The 20,554-nt window shown below is 46.8% G+C and overlaps 1 protein-coding gene across 2 annotated transcripts in view; it reads right to left on the bottom strand.

Annotated features, from left to right (window-relative positions):
• The window catches only part of LOC116974536 (Golgi pH regulator), a 65,725-nt gene that overhangs the window by 24,754 nt on the left and 20,417 nt on the right, over window positions 1-20,554 (bottom strand). The window contains exons 5-7 of one of the 2 annotated variants that reach the window (XM_033023111.1): window positions 13,451-13,552; window positions 4,890-5,010; window positions 1,726-1,806 (exon numbers count right to left, since the gene is read on the bottom strand). In XM_033023111.1, coding sequence (XP_032879002.1) covers window positions 1,726-1,806; window positions 4,890-5,010; window positions 13,451-13,552 — 304 coding nt within the window. Of the gene's footprint in view, window positions 1-1,725; window positions 1,807-4,889; window positions 5,014-13,450; window positions 13,553-20,554 lie in introns of both variants that reach the window. The other variant, XM_033023110.1, reaches the window with a different exon arrangement.

Here is a 20,554-nt window from a genome sequence, read left to right as displayed (position 1 = left end):
CATTCGCTTTCTTCACTACCTGCTGCACCTGCATGCCTACTTTCAATGACTGGTGTACCATGACACCCAGGTCTCGTTGCATCTCCCCTTTTCCTAATCGGCCACCATTCAGATAATAGTCTATTTTCCTGTTTTTGACACCAAAGTGGATAACCTCACATTTATCCACATTATACTGCATCTGCCATGCATTTGCCCACTCACCCAACCTATCCAAGTCACCTTGCAGCCTCCTAGCATCCTCCTCACAGCTAACACTGCCCCCCAGCTTCGTGTCATCCGCAAACTTGGAGATGTTGCATTCAATTCCCTCATCCAGATCATTAATATATATTGTAAATAGCTGGGGTCCCAGCACTGAGCCTTGCGGTACCCCACTTGTCTGCCAAGAAGTACTTAAAAGTGCAACCACAGTCCTGGAAAAAGGTCTTGTGGACAGATGAGACCAAGATAAAATTATATCAGACTGATGGCAAGAGCAAAGAATGGAGGAAAGAAGGAACTGCTCAAGATCCAAAGCACACCACCTCATCTGTGAAACACGGTGGTTGGTGTGTAATGGCCTGGCATGTATGGCTGCTGAAGATACTGGCTCACTTATCATCATTGATGGTAGTAGCATAATGAATTCTGAAGTGTATAGACACATCCTATCTGCTCAAGTTCAAACAAATGCCTCAAAACTCATTGGCCAGCGGTTCATTCTACAGCAAGACAATGATCCCAAACATACTGCTAAAGCAACAAAGGAGTTTTTCAAAGCTAAAAAAGTCAATTCTTGAGTTGCCAAGTCAATCACCCGATCTGCACCCAAATGAGCATGTCTTTTATATGCTGAAGAGAAAACTGAAGGGGACTAGCCCCCAAAACAAGCATAAGCTAAAGATGGCTGCAATATAGGTCTGGCAGAGCATCACCAGAGAAGACACCCAGCAACTGGTGATGTCCATGAATCGCAGATTTAAAGCAGTCATTGCATGCAAAGGATATGCAACAAAACACTAAACAAAACTACTTTCATTTACATGACATTGCTGTGTCCCAAACATTATGGTGTCCTGAAATGGGGGGGGGGGGGACTATGCATAAACACTGCTGTAATTTCTACATGGTGAAACCAAAATGTGTAAAAATGGCCCTTATTAAAATCTGACAATGTGCACTTTAACCACATGTGATTTTTTCTATTACAAATCTCAAATTGCAGAGTACAGTGGCAAGTAAATAAATGATGGGTCTTTGTCCCAAACATTATGTATGTTCATTAACTTATTCTGGCACTCAGCGAGGCAGACCCTCAGTATTAAAATTCTTATTCTTTGTGTTCAAAAATTTCCACGGTCTCCATCTCTTAATCACACCAAGGCTAAGCCTCTGAAATTCTAAGCCTCTACAATTCACTTATTTTAATTGATCTATCACTGGAGTCTCTGCCTTCAAATATCAAGTGCCAATCTCTGGGCTTTCCTCCCTTAACCTCTCCAGCTTTCTTTTCTTACAACCAATCTTTACTCGTCTTGTCAGTTTTTCCCAAATATGCCTTTGTGTGGCTCAGAGTCAACTACGTGTGATGACAGTGCCACTGCACGCCATTACGTTGAAATCGTTATGTACAAACACAACATTGTTATTATACACTATTTTTGTACAGAACTTGAGCCCTTAACCTTAAATTTTGATGTAAAGAGAAAAATACCTAGTATTCTCTGTTCTGCAGTTATTTACCTCTTCTTCTTGCTGATGATCATATCCATGGTCTGGAGTAACCGCCGCTCCAGCGCGAGAATATCACTATCCGTTACATTCCTAGAGTGCAAAATAAAACACAGCCACAGTCACTTATTAAAATCTGAACTAAGTGAATCCAGTGGATAGTAATTTGCAAAAGGACACAAAGTGCTCGAGTATCTCTGCGGGTCAGGAGTGATCTCTGGAGAATGTGGATAGGTGACATTTCTGGTCAGGACCTTTCTTCACACTGATTGCAACCTGGAGGAACAGCACGTCATATTCCACTTAGGTAGTTCGTGATCTAACGGTGTGACCATTGAATTTTCTAATTTAGGTAAGTAACCTACAAACATCTGCCAATCACAACTCCACCTCACCCATATCCACATATCACTTGCCAGGCTTTGTCCTGTCCCCACTTTTCTTCCAGCTTTCTTCAACCCTCCCATCCCAAACCACCACCACCTCACACCACCACCACAATCAGTCTGAAGAAGAGGTCAAATCCCAATTGTCACCTATGTTCTCCAGAGATGCTGCCTGATCGGCTGAGTTACTCCAGAACTTTTTGTCTTCTTTTGTAAACCAGCATCTGCAGCTCCTTGTGTCACCATTTAATAGCATGATCAAAGGTAGACACAAAATGCAGGAGTAACTCAGCGGGACAGGCAGCATCTCTGGATGGAAGGAATGGCCGACGTTTCGGATCGAGTCCTTTCTTCAGACTGATGTCAGGGAAGTGGGCGGGACAGAGATAGAATGTAGTCGGAGACAGTGCGACTGGTGGGAGAACTGGGAAGGGGGAGGGGATGGAGAGAGATGGAAAGCAAGAGCTATTTGAAGTCAGATAAGTCAATGCTCATACCACTGGAGTGTAAGCAAGCCAAGCAAAATATGAGATGCTGTTCCTCCAAGCGCTGGGCCTCACTCTGACAATGGAGAAGTCCCAGGACAGAAAGGTCAGATTGGGAATGGGAGGGGGAGTTAAAGTGCTGAGCAACCGGGAGATCAGGTAGGTTAAGGCGGACTGAGCAGAGGTGTTCAGCGAAACGATCGCCGAGCCTGCGCTTGGCCTCGCCGATGTACAGGAGTTGACACCTGGAACAGCGGATACAGTAGATGAGGTTGGAGGAGGTGCAAGTGAACCTCTGCCTCACCTGAAAAGGCTGGCGGGGTCCTTGGATGGAGTCGAGGGGGGAGATAAAGGGACAGGTGTTGCATCTCCTGCAGTTGCAGGGGAAAGTACCTGAGGAGGGGGTAGTTTGGGTGGGAAGGGACCCGGGAGTTGCGGAGGGAACGGTCTCTGCGGAAAGCTGAAAGGGGTGAAGATGGGAAGATGTGGACAGTGGTGGGATCCCGTTGGAGGTGGCGAAAATGTTGGAGGATTATATGCTGTATGCGACGGTTAATGGGGTGGAAGGTGAAGATAAGGGGGATTCTGTCCTTGCTACGCATGGGGGGAGGGGAAGCAAGAGCTGAGCTGTGGGATATTCAGGAGACCCTAGCGAGAACCTCATCAATAATGGAAGAAGGGAATCCCCGTTTCCTAAAGAATGAGGACATCTCCGATGCCCTGGTATGGAATACATCATCCTGGGCGCAGATGCAGCGTAGACGGAGGAATTGGGAGCAGGGGATAGAGTCTTTACAGGAAGCACGGTGGAAAGAAGTGTCGTATAGATAGCTATGGGAGTCAGTGGGTTTGTAGTAGATGTCGGTCTGTCTCCTATGATGGAAACGGTGAGATCTAGAAACGGTAGAGAGATGTCGGAGATGGTCCAAGTGAATTTGAGTGAGTTTGAGGATGGAAATTGGTCGTGAAGTTGATGAAGTCAGTGAGTTTTGCATGGGCGCAGGAGGTAGCACCGATGCCGTCATCAATGTAGCGGAGGTATAATTTGGTGATAGGGCCAGTATACGCCTAAAACAGCGATTGTTCAATGTACCCTACAACGAGGCAGGCATAGCTAGAGTCCATTCGAGTGCCCATAGCTACGCCTTGCATTTGGAGGAAGTTGGAGTCGTCGAAGGAGAAGTTGTTGAGGATAAGGACGAGCTCTGCTGGGCGGAGGAGAGTATTAGTAGATAGAAATTGGCTGGTTCCGCGGTCGAAGAAGAAACGGAGGGCTTTAAGACCTTCCTGGTGGGGGATGGAGGTGTAGAGTGACTGGACATCCACAGTTAAGATGAGGAAGTGGGGGCCTGGAAAGCGTAAGTCATTGAAGAGATGAAGAGAATAGCATGATCACATTGCCTGGGGAGGTAATGGAGTGATAAACAGCTGCTGTACATCTCATCTCATTCTAAACATGACACCAAGTGGAATTTGTGGCATGGACCCAGTCACACTTTGTCCTGGGTGTTGTTAGTCTTCCAGTCCTGCTGTGCCTCTTCCTACCCAGGCAGATGGTGAAAAGTCATCACACATGATCTGAACCTCATTTATTTTGTACATGGGTTCCTTCCTTTCAGGTGAGTGAGTGCATGATGGTTGTCACTATGGAGATTAGAGATGTCTTTTGCCCAGGATGAGAAATTGGCAGATGGAGAAAGATCTGGTTTGTGTTCAAAATATAAGGAGTGGGTTCACATTATACAAGAGAAGGGATTGTTCCAAATTTAGGGAGAAGCTGGATTTGACTCAATAAGAGATGGAGAAAGGCACAAGAAACTGAAGATGCTGGAATCTTGAGCAAAACATAAAATGCTGGAGGACGCAGCAAGTCAGGTAGCATCTGTGGAGGGAAATGGACAATGTTTTGCATGGGGATCCTTTCTCAGACTGAAAAATAAAAAAATATAGCATGTTCTTGCTCGCTTCACATCCTAGACCAACTCACCCAGAATTAGAGCCAATCCTTCTCCCAAGTTATGGATTTCAAGAGATGGAGGAAGGTGTAAGAAGGAACTGCAGATGCTGGTTTAAACCGAAGATTGACACAAAAAGCTGAAGTAACTCAGCGGGACAGGCAGCATCTCTGGAGAGAAGGAATGGGTGACGTTTCAGGGCGAGACCCTTCTTCAGATGAGGAAGGTGAGTTGACTACACTGTGAGGCATGATTGGCAGTACTTGCCGGCCTGCTCCAGCTGTGACAAATCCTAATGGAATAATGAAGACATTGAGGCTTTACCAAAATATAATCATCTACGTTCTCACCTCAGGAAGTATGACATGTAGGTGTACGGGCAATTAACTGCACCAAAGCCGGACAACAATGCCATTAGCGTGACACCAATGACACCAACTCTGCTGATCAATTGTTCAATTGATAGAATCCCTGCTGGGGAGAAAATACAAATAAGACATACTTGTACAAAATGCAAGATTTTAAAACATTAACTCCAGAATAACTAGAAATTGCAAAACCTTTCCTACATACCTTTTATTAATGGCCCAGATAAATAAATTCATAACTTAAGATTTTTATTAAAACATGACAGTCGCTTTTTTAAAACATACCTAAAGTTATGTAGATATAAATTTGTGCAGTATTTTGATATTATTCTTGATGGAATTTCATAATGTACTGAAGAAACCATGTAATGAAGATGTCTATTGCCTGCTTCAGTGAGCAGTCTCAGCTATGAGCCTGTAGGTAAGTAGTCAGATCTGTCCCAAGAACTACTAAATATACTTAAACATCAGTTTCAAGCAGAATTGATTCTGAAAATAAGTCTGGTTCGTGACAGGGAAGGATTTGCTTCTCGATTTACAAGGCATTGAAGCAAAGTAGGTCTCGTTTATTTTCTGTGACTCATTTGAATCTGCAACCCTCTAAAAATATTTTTTTAAATCCCAACATATCAATGTGCCTCCAATCTATTCTTCACTCTGTATCTCTTTAACTTTCTCCTGGCATCTGCAAGAATTGATATGCAATTGTAAAATAATATTATAGCCATAACAGCATCTAATCGTAACTTAATAGGGGTCAATGCCAAAAACGCACGATACAGGTGTATGGATTACAATGCATAATCAACTCTTAAAGCCTTTGTGCACCCTAAAATAGAAAAATGCTTGCCTCCAGAGGTGTTGTTTGTGACTAAAACTCATCTGACACTCATTCAGAGCAGTGAAGGAGGAAGTGAGATTAATGGTTCTTGAATGTTGGTTGCATTGGATCCCTTGGTGGAGGAAGTGGAAAGAAGATGTTCTGTGTCTGGCCAATTGCTGTCCAGATAGTCTCTGGACATCAGTCAGAGCAGAGACTCGTGTGTGCCAGTGGCAGAATTCAAGTTCCAAGAACCCAAATGAGTCATCTGAATGACACACCTGCAGAAATTGTGCGCAGGTGCAGCTCCTGAATAAACGTGTTGGGGAACTGGAGAAGCACCTGGATGCCCACTGAAGAAATGGCAGGCAAGTTGGTACAGTGTGTTTCTTGCAGGATGTGGGAAGTCAGGGATACCGCTGGTGCTTCTGGAAACTACACCTGCAGAAATTGTGTCCAGGTGCAGCTCCTGAATAAACACGTTGGGGAACTGGAGAAGCAGCTGGATGATCTCAGGGCCATCCGGGAAAACGAGTGTTTCCTGGACAAGACTTTCAGTGAGGTTGTCACGCCAAGGATACAGGAAGAGCAAAGGTGGGTGACTGTGAGAAAGGGGAGCAAAACCCCTGTTCCACGTTACGAGTTCATTCCAAGAGCTCTTCCGAGTTTGCCCTAATTCGAACTCTGAGATTTATGGTAATGGCCACTCGTCGGTACTCGGGGCTCTCGTGGACATTTTTTAACATGTTGAAAAATCTTCACGAGTCTTCCCGAGTACCTGCCGTTCACGTTACGAGCCGGTAAGAGACGTCCCCGAGCTCCGACGTACCCACTACGTTCATTCTCCGTGCTTTACAGTTTAAAACTCGGGAGAGCTCTTGGAATGAACTCGTACCGTGGGACAGGGCTTTTAACGTGGAGTGCAGGATTCCCCAGTGGCTGTACCTAATGAAAACAGGTAGCTGTCGGGCCAGACGATGCTTCCAGTCCGTGCGGCGAACAGGTCGGTGGCTCCAATCTTAGCGATGTGACTCGACCAGCGAGTCCGACATCGGGCATAGCCATAATGGTGGGTAACTCCATTGTCCGAGGTGCGGACTGGAGATTCTGTGGAGGCAGGCGGGACTCGCGGATGGTCTGTTGCTTCCCTGGTGCCAGGGTTCAAGATGTCTCGAACCAACTTCAGAACATCCTCGAGAGGGAAGGAGAGCAGCCGGAAGTAGGTGTGCATGTGGGCACAAACGACATCGGGAAGAAGAGGAAGGAGGTTCTGCAAAGTGTTTAGTTAGGAAGAAGACTGAAAAGCAGGACTTCTAGGGTGGTTATCTCTGAAACTTCCTGTACCTCGTGCTGGTGAGCGCAGGAACAGGGAGATGGGGATCTGAATGTGTGGCTGGGGGGCTGGTGCAGGGAGCAAGGATTTAGATTTATAGACCACTGGCATCCCTTCTGGGGTAGGGGTGACCTTTACAAAAGGGACGGGTTACACCTTAACTGGAGGGGGACCAACATTCTGGCAGGCAGGTTTGCTAGTCCTACACGTGTGGGATTAAACTAAATAGCAGGGGGGGGGGGGGGGGGTTGACAAATGGAGAGTATAAAGATGGAGTTAAAGGGGAAGTGAGTACAGGAAAAGTTGCAAAAGACTCCCGAATTAATGGGAAGGAAAGTTCGAGAAGGGATAAGAGAGTAATGTCAGGGCAATAGTGTCCAGGGGAAGTGTGAGAGGGGAAGTGAATACCAAAGCTAAAATGTTGTATATGAATGCGCGAAGTATAATAAATAAAGTGGATGAGCTTGAGGTTCAGTTAGAGATTGGCAAGTTTGATGTTGTGGGATTTACTGAGACATGGTTGCAAGAGGACCAGTGCTGGGAAATGAATATTCATACATCCAATGGAAAAGACAGACAGGTGGGCAGAGGGGGTGGGGTAGCTCTGTGGGTAAGAGATTAAATTCAGTCCCTTGCGAGGGGTGACATTGAATCAGGAGATGTGGAGTCAGTATAGATAGAACTGAGATATTGTAAGGATTAAAATACCCTAATAGGAGTTATCTATAGGCCCCCAAATAGTAGCCTGGATATAGGGTGCAAGTTGAATCAAGAGTTAAAATTGGCATGTAGCAAAGGTAATGCTACAGTAGTTATGGGAGATTTCAACATGCGGGTAGACTGGGAAAATCAGGTTGGTACTGGACCCTAAGAAAGGGAGTTTGTGGAGTGCCTCCGAGATGGATTCTTAGAGCAGCTTGTACTGGAGCCTACCAAGGAGAAGGCAATTCTGGATTAAGTGTTGTGTAATGAACAAAATTTGATAAGGGAGCTCAAGGTAAAGGAGGTAGTGATCATAATATGTTTAAATCTACAATTTGAGAGGGAGGAGGGAAAATCAGAAGTGTCAGTATTACAGTTGAGCAAAGGGGACTATGGGGCCATGAGGGAGGAGCTGGCCAAAGTTGACTGGAAAGAGACCCTAGCAGGGATGACAGTGGAACAACAATGGCAGGTATTTCTGGGAATAATATAGATGGTGCAGGCTCAGTTCATTCCAAAGAGGAAGAAAGATTCTAAGGGGAGTAAGAGGTGACCGTGGCTGACAAGGGAAGTCGAGGACAGTATAAAAATAAAAGAGAAGTATAACATAGCAAAGATGAGCGGGAAGCTGGAGGATTGGGAAACTTTTAAAGAGCAACAGAAGATAACTGAAAAGGCAATTCGGGGAGAAAAGATTAGGTACAAAGGTAAGCTAGCCAAGAATATAAAAGAGGATAGTAAAAGCTTCTTTAGGTATGTGAGGAGGAAAAAATTAGTTAAGACAAATGTGGGTCTCTTGAAGACAGAAACAGGTGAATTTATTATGGGGAACAAAGAAATGGCAGACGAGTTGAACAGGTACTTTGGATCTGTCTTCACTAAGGAAAACACATACAATCTCCCAGATGTACTTGGGGACAGAGGACCTAGGGTGACAGAGGAACTGAAGGAAATTCACATTAGGCAGGAAATGGTGTTGGGTAGACTGATGGGACTGAAGGCTGATAAATCCCCAGGGCCTGGTGGTCTGCAGCCCAGGGTACTTAAGGAGATGGCTGTAGAAATCGTGGAAGTATAGGTGATCATTTTCCAATGTTCTATAGATTCAGGATCAGTTCCTGTGGATTGGAGGGCAACTAATGTTATCCCACTTTTTAAGAAAGGAGGGAGAGAGAAAACAGGGAAGATGCTGGAGTTAATTATAAAAGATGAAATAGCGACACATTTCGATAGCAGTAGCAGGATCGGTCCGAGTCAGCGTGGATTTACGAAGCGGAAATCATGATTGACTAATCTTCTGGAATTCTTTGAGGATGTTACTAGGAAAATGTACAAGGGAGAGCCAGTGGATGTAGTGTACGTGGACTATCAGAAAGCCTTTGTTAAGGTCACACAAAGGAGATTAGTGGACAAACTTAGAACACATGGTATTGGGGATAGGGTAATGACATGGATAGAAAATTGGTTGGCAGATAGGAAACAAAGAGTAGGGATTAACGGGTCACTTTCAGAATGGCAGGCAGTGACTAGTGGGGTACCGCAAGGCTCGGTGCTGGGACCGCAGCTATTTACAATAAACATTAATGATTTAGATGAAGGGGTTAAAAGTAACATTAGCAACTTTGCAGATGACACAAAGCTGGATGGCAGTGTGAACTGTGAGGAGGATGCCATGAGGATGCAGGGTAACTTGGATAGGTTGGGTGAGTGGGCAGATGCATGGCAGATGTAGTTTAATGTGGATAAATGTGAGGTTATCCACTTTGATGGCAAGAACAGGTAGGCAGATTATTATTTGAATGGTGTCGTCAGGAAAAGGGGAAGTACAATGAGATCTGGTGGTCCTTGTTCATCAGTCACTGAAAGGTACAGCAGGCAGTGAAGAAAGCTAATGGCATGTTGGCCATCATAACAAGAGGAGTTGAGTATAGGGGCAAAGAGATCCTCCTGCAGTTGTCCAGGGCCATGCTGAGACTACACCTGGAGTATTGCGTGCAGTTTTGGTCTCCAAATTTGAGGAAGGACATTCTTGCTATTGAGGGAGTGCAGCGTAGGTTCACGAGGTTAATTCCCGGGAAGGCGAGACTATCATATGTTGAAAGAATGGAGCGACTGGACTTGTATACACTGGAAATTAGAAGGATGAGAGGGAATCTTATTGAAATATATAAGATTATTAAGGGATTGGATGCGCTAGAGGCAGGAAACATGTTCCCGATGTTGGGGAAGTGCAGAACCAGGGGCAACAGTTTAAGAATAAGGGGTAGGCCATTTAGCACGGAGATGAGGAAAACTTTTTCACCCAGAGAGTTGTGAATCTGTGGAATTCTCTGCCTCAGAAGGCAGTGGAGCCGATTCTCTGGATGCTTTCAAGAGAGAATTAGATAGAGCTCTTAAAGATAGCAGAGTCAAGAGATATAGGGAGAAGGCAGGAATGTGGTACTGATTGTGGATGATCAGCCATGATCACAGTGGATGGCAGTGCTGGCTCGAAGGGCCAAATGGCCTACCCCTGCACCTATTATCTAGTCCTGTCAACGGGAAAACCTTCAAAAGCCATTTTACAATAATCCATCAACTGTCACTAGATCACCTCTCAATCCACCACACCCCAATAATTCCCAAACGATAAATCACCCCCAATTGGACTCCTAACCAACATTCTGATCCTTCAACTTCCCGTCACCAACTCAGCATTGCTGCAGAGCTGATCACCACATTTTACAGCTTAAACACACGGGGTGGCACAACATTCAGTGCTCTTGTTCTCTCTTGCAAGGTAAGATGGTGTACAGCTGTTGGCCAGAGGCAGACAGCTACACTTGGATTTTGCTGACTGTTTTAAGAAAAGCCTACAGCACAGACCCTGGCAGCAGCAAGGCTGATACTACCAAGGAAAGAAATATCCTCAAAGATAATTCCTCCTCTTCATACTCTACCATCCCATGATCCTCAACCTACTCTTTTATAATCTGCAAGCTGCTGATGGTGCAAACATGTACCCTTATTCCTCTCCACATCAAAACCCTCTCCCTGTACACTTATCATTTCAGACACTAAAGAACAGCAAACTGGCCAGGTAGTGGGGGAACAGCATGAAGGGACACTCAATTTCATACTTGCGACCAGCCACCAGCAGTGATTATTTAGAAAGTAGCAGAAACGAGTTGTGAACAGTGAGATCCTAGACACAAGCAGCAAAGGACAGCACAGTGGCTAGCTCAATGGAGAGTGGACCAGGCATGGAGCATTCCCATAAAGCATGTTTATTTTGTGCTGCCTTTCACTCACCATATTAAATGTCCCTGGTTACTTGATAGTAAATACAAATGCTTTAGCAGGCTGACAAAAGGACACAAAGTGCTGGAGTAACTCAGCGAGTCAGGCATTATCTCTGGAGAACATGGATAGGTGAATTTTCGGGTCGGGTCCCTTCTTTATTTAGCAAGCCATTCGGCGTTCAGTCCTATATTTAAATGGTAACTATTTGTGCCTTCATTATGTATTGGAAAGGGAGCTACCAAGTTTGGCCGCTGAACATGGCAAGAGTGATACATTTATATGGTCTGCACTCTGGGTATATTTCTGTACAGCGTGAACAGCTGCCTACTAAGGCCACTCAGCAGTTTTCACCCTTTATGTCTGTGGCACATTTTGGTATCTCATGGAAGGCAAAAGGTTTTAAACATAACGGAAACAAAGAGGTTATGCATCCCACCACTCATCAAGCAAAGACTTTACTTAGTCAGATATGACCATAGGATCAAAGAGTTCACATCCTGAAGAACAAAATGCATGTGGCCCAGCTAAAACAAGCATCAGATAATGATCCAAAGCTCCATTGAAGGATGCAGTAAAAGGGAAGTGACAGCTTTCAACATTGGTTACAATGTGGGAAAACTAACTGATGACAGAAGTGAACAGTGAAATTGACTGTGGGTAGGAATAAATCAACAAGTTCCCATTAAATGCCAAAACTATAAACAAAGCCACAGTATGTATCAGCTTCATGTGACCAAACCATAAAGTTCCTTTCATGCTTTCTGTTCTCAATGAGAACTATCTAGATGCCAGCATCATTCCATGTCACCTCTATTCACTTTACCTTGCACTTTAACCCATCCTAAAACCCGCTGTAACATGCCTGCCTCGTCTCCACTCAATCTTCCCTTCCCCATTTCCACTGAGCTTCAATTTGTCCAGTCCCCACTGCAATGTCAGCTAGCCAAAACTCCCAATGAATCATCCCCCTACCTGGCAGTAATTATTTTTATCATGTCCATTGAAAACTACTGTAACTCCCCAAACTGTAACTATTTCACGATCCCCCTGCACTGCCAGCACTGCCCCTTCCCCTTGCCCAGCCACTATCCCTCTTGGGATGACACCATCATCCACAGTTCACAACAATGTATCCCTTTTGGAATCGCACCATTCCTAGCCAACAATCAGTCTATCGGAACCAACCCGTCTGATGTCATCTGTTGCCAGCCCTGATTTGTCCTGGTCTTTTCTTGCTTCCAGTTTCTTCCCCCTACAATCAGTCTGAAGAGGGGGCCCAATCTGAAACATTGTGGCGGCACCTGGTGGTAGGCCACGGGCAGAGCAAACCCTTGGCTTTGGAGGGAAGAGTTAGGTGTCCCGGTGTGGGAGGCGCAGGTCACGGGGTTGACCCTTAGGGGCATTTAAGGTCGGGCAACGCCCGTGCCCATTGAGGAGTAGGGAGCAGCACTGTAATAGTAATAAAATACGTCTCGTTCACACAACTTTGTGTTTCGACTGATTCTTGGCTGGACTCCTGCGAGACCCCGCTATAACATCAGCAATCAATTTTCTTCAGAGTTGCTGCCTGACCTGCTGAGTTACTCCAGCATTTCTGACCACCAGTACATCTTTATCTGTGCAGTCTCCATTGCACCCTCATCTATGCAGTCTCTGTTGCCCATCCACCATTTCTCCATACCTCTTCATTCTCCCACTGTGCCCTCCTCTTTTCCAGTCCCATTTCATCTCTCCACTGACTTGTTGGCAATGAACATTCATTCCAGAACCTAATGAATCTTCACACTGGATATTCAGCACTGTATCTTCAATCTGTCCAACCTAATCGCCCTGCAGTCCTGTATTTTCATTCTGTACCAGTCCCAGGCATAGCTCCCACTGCACATTCGCTTTGAATTTTCACCCTGCTCAGTTTCCACTGAGCTTTCAATCTGTGTAGACCCAATTCCTCCATCCTGCCCAGTGCCCTTGAAGGGAAAACCATGTTACCAATATTATTTCATCCCATCAAGTATCCCACCTCCCCTGCTCTGTCCGACTGCACGACCTTCCAAAAGAAGGTTATCTAAGATTCCAACAGGATACAGAATTGGCTTCATTGGTAGGAAGCAGAGGATGGTGATGGAAGGTTGTTTATCGGACTGGAGGCTTATGACTAGTGGCGGCCTGAGGGATCGATGACGTGCCCATTGCAGTTTGTCATCTATATCAATGATTCCGATGGGAATCTACAAGGCACGATTAATAAGTTTGGATGGGATGCAGACGGACACAGAACATAGCTCAACACTTTGCAAGTCTTTGTGGAAACTGTACAGCTGCGGGTAGATAAACATCTCGTCGGTATGTTACCTGTAAAAATCTGTGAATTAATTCATCCTTTCCAGGATGTTAGAATGGACTCACCGTGTTTCGGGCTTAAGATGGGAAATGGGTCTCCAAGTTTCCAGAAAAAGTATATGAATACCAACCAAACGACACAGGCAAACAGGAATCGTTTTCGCTGCACTGAAGAGAACATACTGATTATTTCCACAGAATCACAGAAAGATGCAACATAGGCGATCGTTTGGCCTAACGTGCTCAACAATTGCTCTTTCCCTAGAGCTTACAAATATTCCAAGACCCTCTAAGAAACCTGTGACTGAATTTGCCTGCCACATTCCAGATCATTGTAACTCACTGTATAAAACATTTTTCCATCTCCCTCCAGTTTTTTGGAAAGATACAGCATGGAAACAGCCCCTTCAGCTCACCGAGTTCACGCCAACCATTGATCACCCGTTCTTTCCAGTTCGATCTTATCCCACTTTCACATCCGCTCCGTACATACTAAGAACAGTTGACGGTAGCAATTTAACCTACGAACCCACACCCCTTTGTGATGTGGGAGGAAAACGGAGCAGCCAAAGAGAACCCATGTGGTCAGCGGGAGAATGTGCATACTCCACACAGACCGAAGCACCCAAGGTCAGGATCAAACCCAGATTTCTAGCATGATAACCTTAATTTTGTGTAAACAACTATCCTTTCATTGGAAACAGGATTCACTTTCTCCCGATCTACTTTACCAAGACCGTTCGTATTTCTATTAAATCTCTTCTTATCTTTCTCCATTCTGAACCAAGTAATCATCAGTCTTCCCGGATAACCAGTAGGTTTTTACAAAAGTGGATAATATGAACATAGAACAGGAACAGGCTCGTTGGTCCATAATGTCTGTGATGACCATGTCAACTTAAACTAATTCCATCAACCTACCCTAGTCTATCTCCCTCCACTCCCTTACCACTTACCGCTCTCTGCGTAAAATAAACTTGCTTATAAATCTTCTTCAAATATCATCCCTCATTCCCTTCAGTATTTGACATATCAACCATATGCAAATGTCTCTGGTTATCTATCCTATCCATGCCTCTCAGAATTGTATACACTTCTATCAAGCCATCCCTCAGCCTTAGAGAAAACAATCAAACCTCTCCTTATGACTAATTATTTCTAATCCATGCAACACCTTGATGACTTCTTTTCCACTCTCTCCAAAGCATTCACATTATTCCTGTAATTCAGCAATCAGAACTGTATACAATAGTTCAAATGTGCCCTCAGCAAAATGTTATATAGCTGCAACATGTTTTCCCAAATGTTACAATCAACACTCTGAGCGATGAAGGCAAATATGCATCCTCAATCAAACAAATATTCTATCCTATCTACCTTGTGCTGCCATTTGCATCCCAAGTTCTCTCAGTACATCGATGATCCTAAATGCCCTGCCATTTTTGTATACTTTCCTCTTAAATTTGACCTCCAAAGATGAAACACTTCCACCTGCCATTTCTCTGCCCATATTTCCAACTAATCTAAATTCTGCAGAATCCTTTGGCAACCTTGCTTACTATCCAGATCTCTGCCAATTTTTGTGTCATCTGATCACGATCCTGCAGTAATTTTTGATAACCATCTTTGCTATCTATGAAACCACCCACTTTAGTGTCACCTTACCATGCCTTGTACATTCTAATCCAAATTGTTGATATATACACACACTCAATCAAACAAATATACTCAATCCCTGCACGCATATAGACACCAGTGCACAAGTTCAAACACACAGCAGATAGACACAAAATGCTGGAGTAACTCAGTAGGACAGGCAGCATTTCTGGAGAGAAGGAATGCATGACGTTTCGGGTCGAGACCCTTCTTCAGGCTGGTAAGTCTGACTTCAGACGTATTTTCGGTGTAAACCAGCACCTGCAGTTCCTTCCTACATACACATGCAAGTACCCACATATACTGGCGGTCTCAGCACTGATCCTAGAGGAACATCACTGGTTTCACAGTGCTACAGGTAACTAATGTACCTTAATATTAAAGATTAGCCTACCATGAAGAACCTTTGAAAGCTTTATTGAAGTCCATGTATACATAAGATGCAACCTTCCCCATTTATTGCCATGTTGACTATCCCTAATACGGTTCCGATTTTCCAGATGCAATATGGATCATCACTCCACTTTAGATTCAGATTTATTAATGTGATATCTCCATTACTAAGTTCCAAAAAATTATTCCAAAACCCCTTCCTGCATCGTCATGACTACCAGCAAGAAGCTTGTACAATGGTCCTAAACAATCCATCCATATCTAAAACAGATCCAAATGACCAAGTGATTAATGTTAATGTAAAGGAGTGAAGTCTAACACACTGTAACCTTTACTGAGTCTTTTATTATAGCACATGGTACACACGTCCCAGCACTGACTGCATCTAGTCTTCAGGCGTGCTGGAACCAACAGGGGGAACAAGGGGAGGATATCACAGTTATACTGATATGGGTAGGCGTGGTTAGTGGTATTGAGGTAGCTACGTTATAGGTTGCATGCATAAACCATCTACATCCTTCCCCTTAGAAAATTAAGAAATCAAAGATATAACAGTGGCAGGGAGATTATACAAAACCTGCAAATCTAAACGAAATCACCGTAACGGTCAGGAGGTCTGACAATCCGACCCGAGCGGGTGCGCATGGCACCCTCATCCTCCCCACCCGAAAGAAGAGGAGGAGCAGGAACAGCTGGGAAGGAGAACGCCGGCGGGGACGCAGCCCGGAATGCGGAAGGGGAGCCGACCGGCACAGGAGAGCCAGGGGAAGGGGACTGTGCAGGAGAGATCGGAACAGGCGGTGAGAGAGGAGAGCGGGAAGGGGAGGAGCGGACAGGGGTTGAGAAACCCGGAGGAGCAGGGTGAGGGGACCGCGGCGAACGGGCAGATGGGGGCACGCAGCGAGTCGAGGGGTAGTTAGTGGTTGGAGGCTCGAATCGCAACCGAGGAGCATGCGGGGCCGCAGGGGGAGGCTTAGGCTCGTTGACAGCCAACAGGTGCTGGCGGCTGCGGCGATAGATAGTCCCCTCAAAGTCCACCAAGTAGGACCGTGGCGAATTGTCCACCCCGACCACGGTTGCGAGCCGGGAGAAACCGGTGGAAGTCTGCAAGCGAACGACCTGGCCAGGCAGTAGTGGTGAGAGAGGGCGGCAGGACTTGTCGTGGGAGCGGCGCTGAACTTCATGCCGTTGAGCAATCCGCTGCTGGACAGCAGCAGGCTGAAGGACCTTTGGCACCAAGGATTGTTGTGCGATTGGCATCGGTGGGCGAAGAACGCGTGACATCAGACGTTGAGCAGGGGATCGCATGGTATTGTCCCTGGAAATGTTACGGAGGTTTAACAAATCCTGGTAGAAATCACTATTGGAGAGACGAGACTGCTCGAGCAAGGTCTTGGCGCTGCGGACAGCACGTTCGGCCAGGCCATTGCTCTGCGGGTATTCTGGGCTGCTGGTGAAATGAGTGAAGTTCCACTTCGCAGCAAAAGCTTTGAACTCTGCGCTGGTGAACTGACGGCCGTTGTCGGTCTGTAAACGGACCGGGGACCCAAAGGTGGCGAAGTGTCGGCGCAGCTTTCTGATGACCATCTCAGAGGTGATGGCAGGGAGAAGGTCCACTTCGAACCAGTTCGAGTAGGAATCAACCAACACGAGGTATTGCTTACCACGCCAATCAAAAATGTCTGCAGCCAGCGATGACCAGGGCATGTCAGGGGCCGGCTGTTGCAGAAGCGGCTGGCGCTGCTGGTGAGGGGCAAGAGAGTTGCAATCAGGACAGGAGGCTACACGGGCCTTAATGTACCCTGCCATGCCAGGCCAATAGTACTGTTCTTGGGCATGTGAGACTGTGGCATCGGCTCCTGGATGCCCCATGTGGGCAGCGGTGTAGTACGAGTCGTACAGGGAAGCAAGGATGACCAACTTGTGACCCTTGATGATGATCCCGTCCCGGAGCACCAGTTCATCGCGAACCAGAAAGAAGGGATGCACACCCACAGGCAACGAGGTGCGCTTGTCTGGCCACCCGCGCCTGATGACAGCAGCAAGCTGTTGCAGATCGGGGTCGCTGGCAGTGTGCTCAACCAGGCACTGCAGATGTTTGGAGGGAACGAAATTGACATTGAGAACCTGCAAATCCTCCTGTTCGTAGGGATGTCTGTCACAGGAGGACCGGGGGGCTCTGGACAGCGCGTCAGCCACGTGCATCTCAGTGCCCTTCTGGTACACGATCTTGAAGTCGAACCGCTGGAGCTGCAGCATCATCCGCTGCAGTCTGGCCGGGGCGATGTGGATTGGCTTGTTGAGGATAGTCACTAAGGGTTGATGATCCGTCTCGACAGTGAACCTGGCACCGAAAAGGAAGTCCTTGAATTTGGAGCAGGCAAACACAACCGCCAGAAGCTCCTTCTCTATTTGAGCATAGCGCTGCTCATTGTCCGTCATAGTTCGCGAGGCATAGGAAATGGGCTGCAGCGAGCCGTCATCATAGAGCTGCAGGCAGGCAGCACCGAGTCCAAAACGGGAAGCGTCGCACGTCACCACAATTGGACGCTGCAGATTGAAGAACCGAAGAGTCGGTGTGCTGATCAGCTTCGTTTTGAGGAGATCGAAAGCCTGCTGGTGTTGGGGAAACCAGGACCAGGCGATGTCCTTCTTCGTCAGTTGCCTCAGAGGCGCGCTCAACTCGCTGAGGTTTGGGATAAACTTGCCCAGATAATTGACCATGCCCAGGAAACGCTGCAGGCTGGTAACATCAGTCGGGGCAGGCAGCTCGGAGATAGCGTTTGTCTTCTGCGGATCAGGTTTCAGCCCGCGGGACGTAAAAATGTGGCCAACATATGGCACCTCAGCTACACGAAACCTGCATTTGGACGGGTTAAGCTTTAGGTTGCTCTGGCGAGCGCGGTCTAGAATCCGTCGGAGGTTGCGATCATGCTCAGCAGCATCTCTCCCATAAACAAGAATGTCACCCACAATAATGGCACCCACAATAATGGCACACGGCAGACCGGCAAACAGTTGCTCCATGGAGCGCTGAAACACCTCGCTAGCAGAGTTGATGCCGAACGGCATTCGTAAAAACTTGAATCTTCCGAAGGGTGTGCTAAAAGTAGTTAAGTCTGAGGAGCGTTTGTCCAGAGGTATTTGCCAGAACGAGCTCCTGGCATCGAGGACCGAAAACACTGTGGCCTGACCGACCTGGGCAGCAACATCTTCTACAGTCCGCATAGGGTAGTGGGGACGTTTTATAGCCATATTCAAATCCTTGGGGTTGATGCACACCCGTATTTCGTTCTTACCCTTCTTCATGGTGGCGACCATGGTGGAGACCCACTCGGTGGGATCGCTGACGGCTTCCAACACCCCCATTTTAACCATGTTGTTCAGCATGGCTTCCACCTTGTCCTTCATAGCGAACGACACCCTGTGTGGGGCACGGATCACAGGCGTGACAGAGGGGTCAGTAGCAATCTTGTACACAAGAGGCAGCTTCCCCAATTTGTCATCGAAGAGGTCGGGGTACTCGGAGAGTGGATTCAGCATCACCCGCACTTCGTGGACCGTGCGGTCGAAAGACACTAGACCAAGGTCCTGGCAGGCTTGATTACTCAAAAGAGTCACACAGTCGCAGTCCAGAATGAAGAACGACAGGTCACGGGATGCTTTCTGCAGCACACAATGGAAGGTGGCCCTCCCCACAGGTGTTAGCTCTTCTCCCCCATAAGCACGTAGTATAGAGCGATCAGCAGTCAACAGCTCATTATTCCTTATCTTGTTGAACAGTGATGTTGACATAACATTCACTTTCGCCCCCGTATCTAGCTTCGCAGAGAAGGACTTGTTGTTCACAGTAACGAGCACAGAAGGATCGGGGAGGCGAGATCGACTATGGAGGAGAGTGTAAATACTGGTGTCTCCCATGGAAACGCTGAGCTCAGAGTCGGGGGCAGTGTCGACAGAAGACTGAGAATCGAGGTCATTATCAACCTGCTGAAGGTTGTTTAAGAATTGTCTGGAAGGTTGGGGAGCTTTCCCACGGGAGCGGCATACAGCTGCAAAATGGTTCATTTTCCCACAGAAGTTACAGGCCTTTCCAAATGCCGGGCACTGGGACTGCATGGAGTGGACATAACTGCAGTTGGGGCACTTCTTGGTATTCGGGACCCGAGATGTGTGAGCGGGACGCGGCGGAGGGCGAAAATTGTCCTGCCTGCGACGGGGCACAGCGAAGCCAGTTAGATTTATGGCACGGTTTTCAGACCCCCTCAGCCCATGTGGCGGGACAACCACTTCAGCGATACGGCAGGCATGCATTGCCTGAGTTAGAGTGAGGTCTGGCTTCTGCAGCAGATCTGCACGTAGTTTCTGATCTAGCATGCCGGTGACCAGGATATCCCTGGTGAGTTGATCACGCATGGTATCGAAACGGCACCGCTGAGCAAGGTAGCGCAGGTCAGCGATAAAACACTCAACCGGCTCATCAGGCTGCTGCTTACGAGTAAAGAATCTAGCCCGCTCCAATATGCGGTTGGAGGGCAAGTCACAAATCTCCGCAAACTTGCGCAAGAGACATACCGGGTCATTGGCAGATTCCGCCGGCTCGACGACCTGGTCGTTGTCATCCAGGACCGCTGGAGTGTAGACGAAAGCTTGAGCCCGTTTCATGGCATCTGGACCGGCAAGGTTCAACAGAAGGGAGGCTTTGACCACATCTGGGTCATTTCGGTGCACAATATTAACGAAGTGATTGAAGTCCATCACGAAAGTAGCCCATCGTTCCGCAATGTCAGCGTCAAAGACAAGGGGAGATGGCCTTCGGCATGAAGATGCCATGACAAAATGAAATTAAACACTGATACACAAGGGAGAAATAAAAAAACGATAAACAGGAGGCGCTAGGCTTACTTGCTGACACCATGTAAAGGAGGAAGTCTAACACACTGTAACCTTTACTGAGTCTTTTATTATAGCACATGGTACACACGTCCCAGCACTGACTGCATCTAGTCTTCAGGCGTGCTGGAACCAACAGGGGGGAACAAGGGGAGGATATCACAGTTATACTGATATGGGTAGGCGTGGTTAGTGGTATTGAGGTAGCTACGTTATAGGTTGCATGCA

Source organism: Amblyraja radiata, chromosome 6 (genome assembly GCF_010909765.2).
Source record: "Amblyraja radiata isolate CabotCenter1 chromosome 6, sAmbRad1.1.pri, whole genome shotgun sequence".
In the NCBI taxonomy this organism is placed as follows: domain Eukaryota; kingdom Metazoa; phylum Chordata; class Chondrichthyes; order Rajiformes; family Rajidae; genus Amblyraja; species Amblyraja radiata.
The sequence above is the reverse complement of the archived record's forward strand: the minus strand, read 5'-3'. Positions and strand labels throughout refer to the sequence as shown.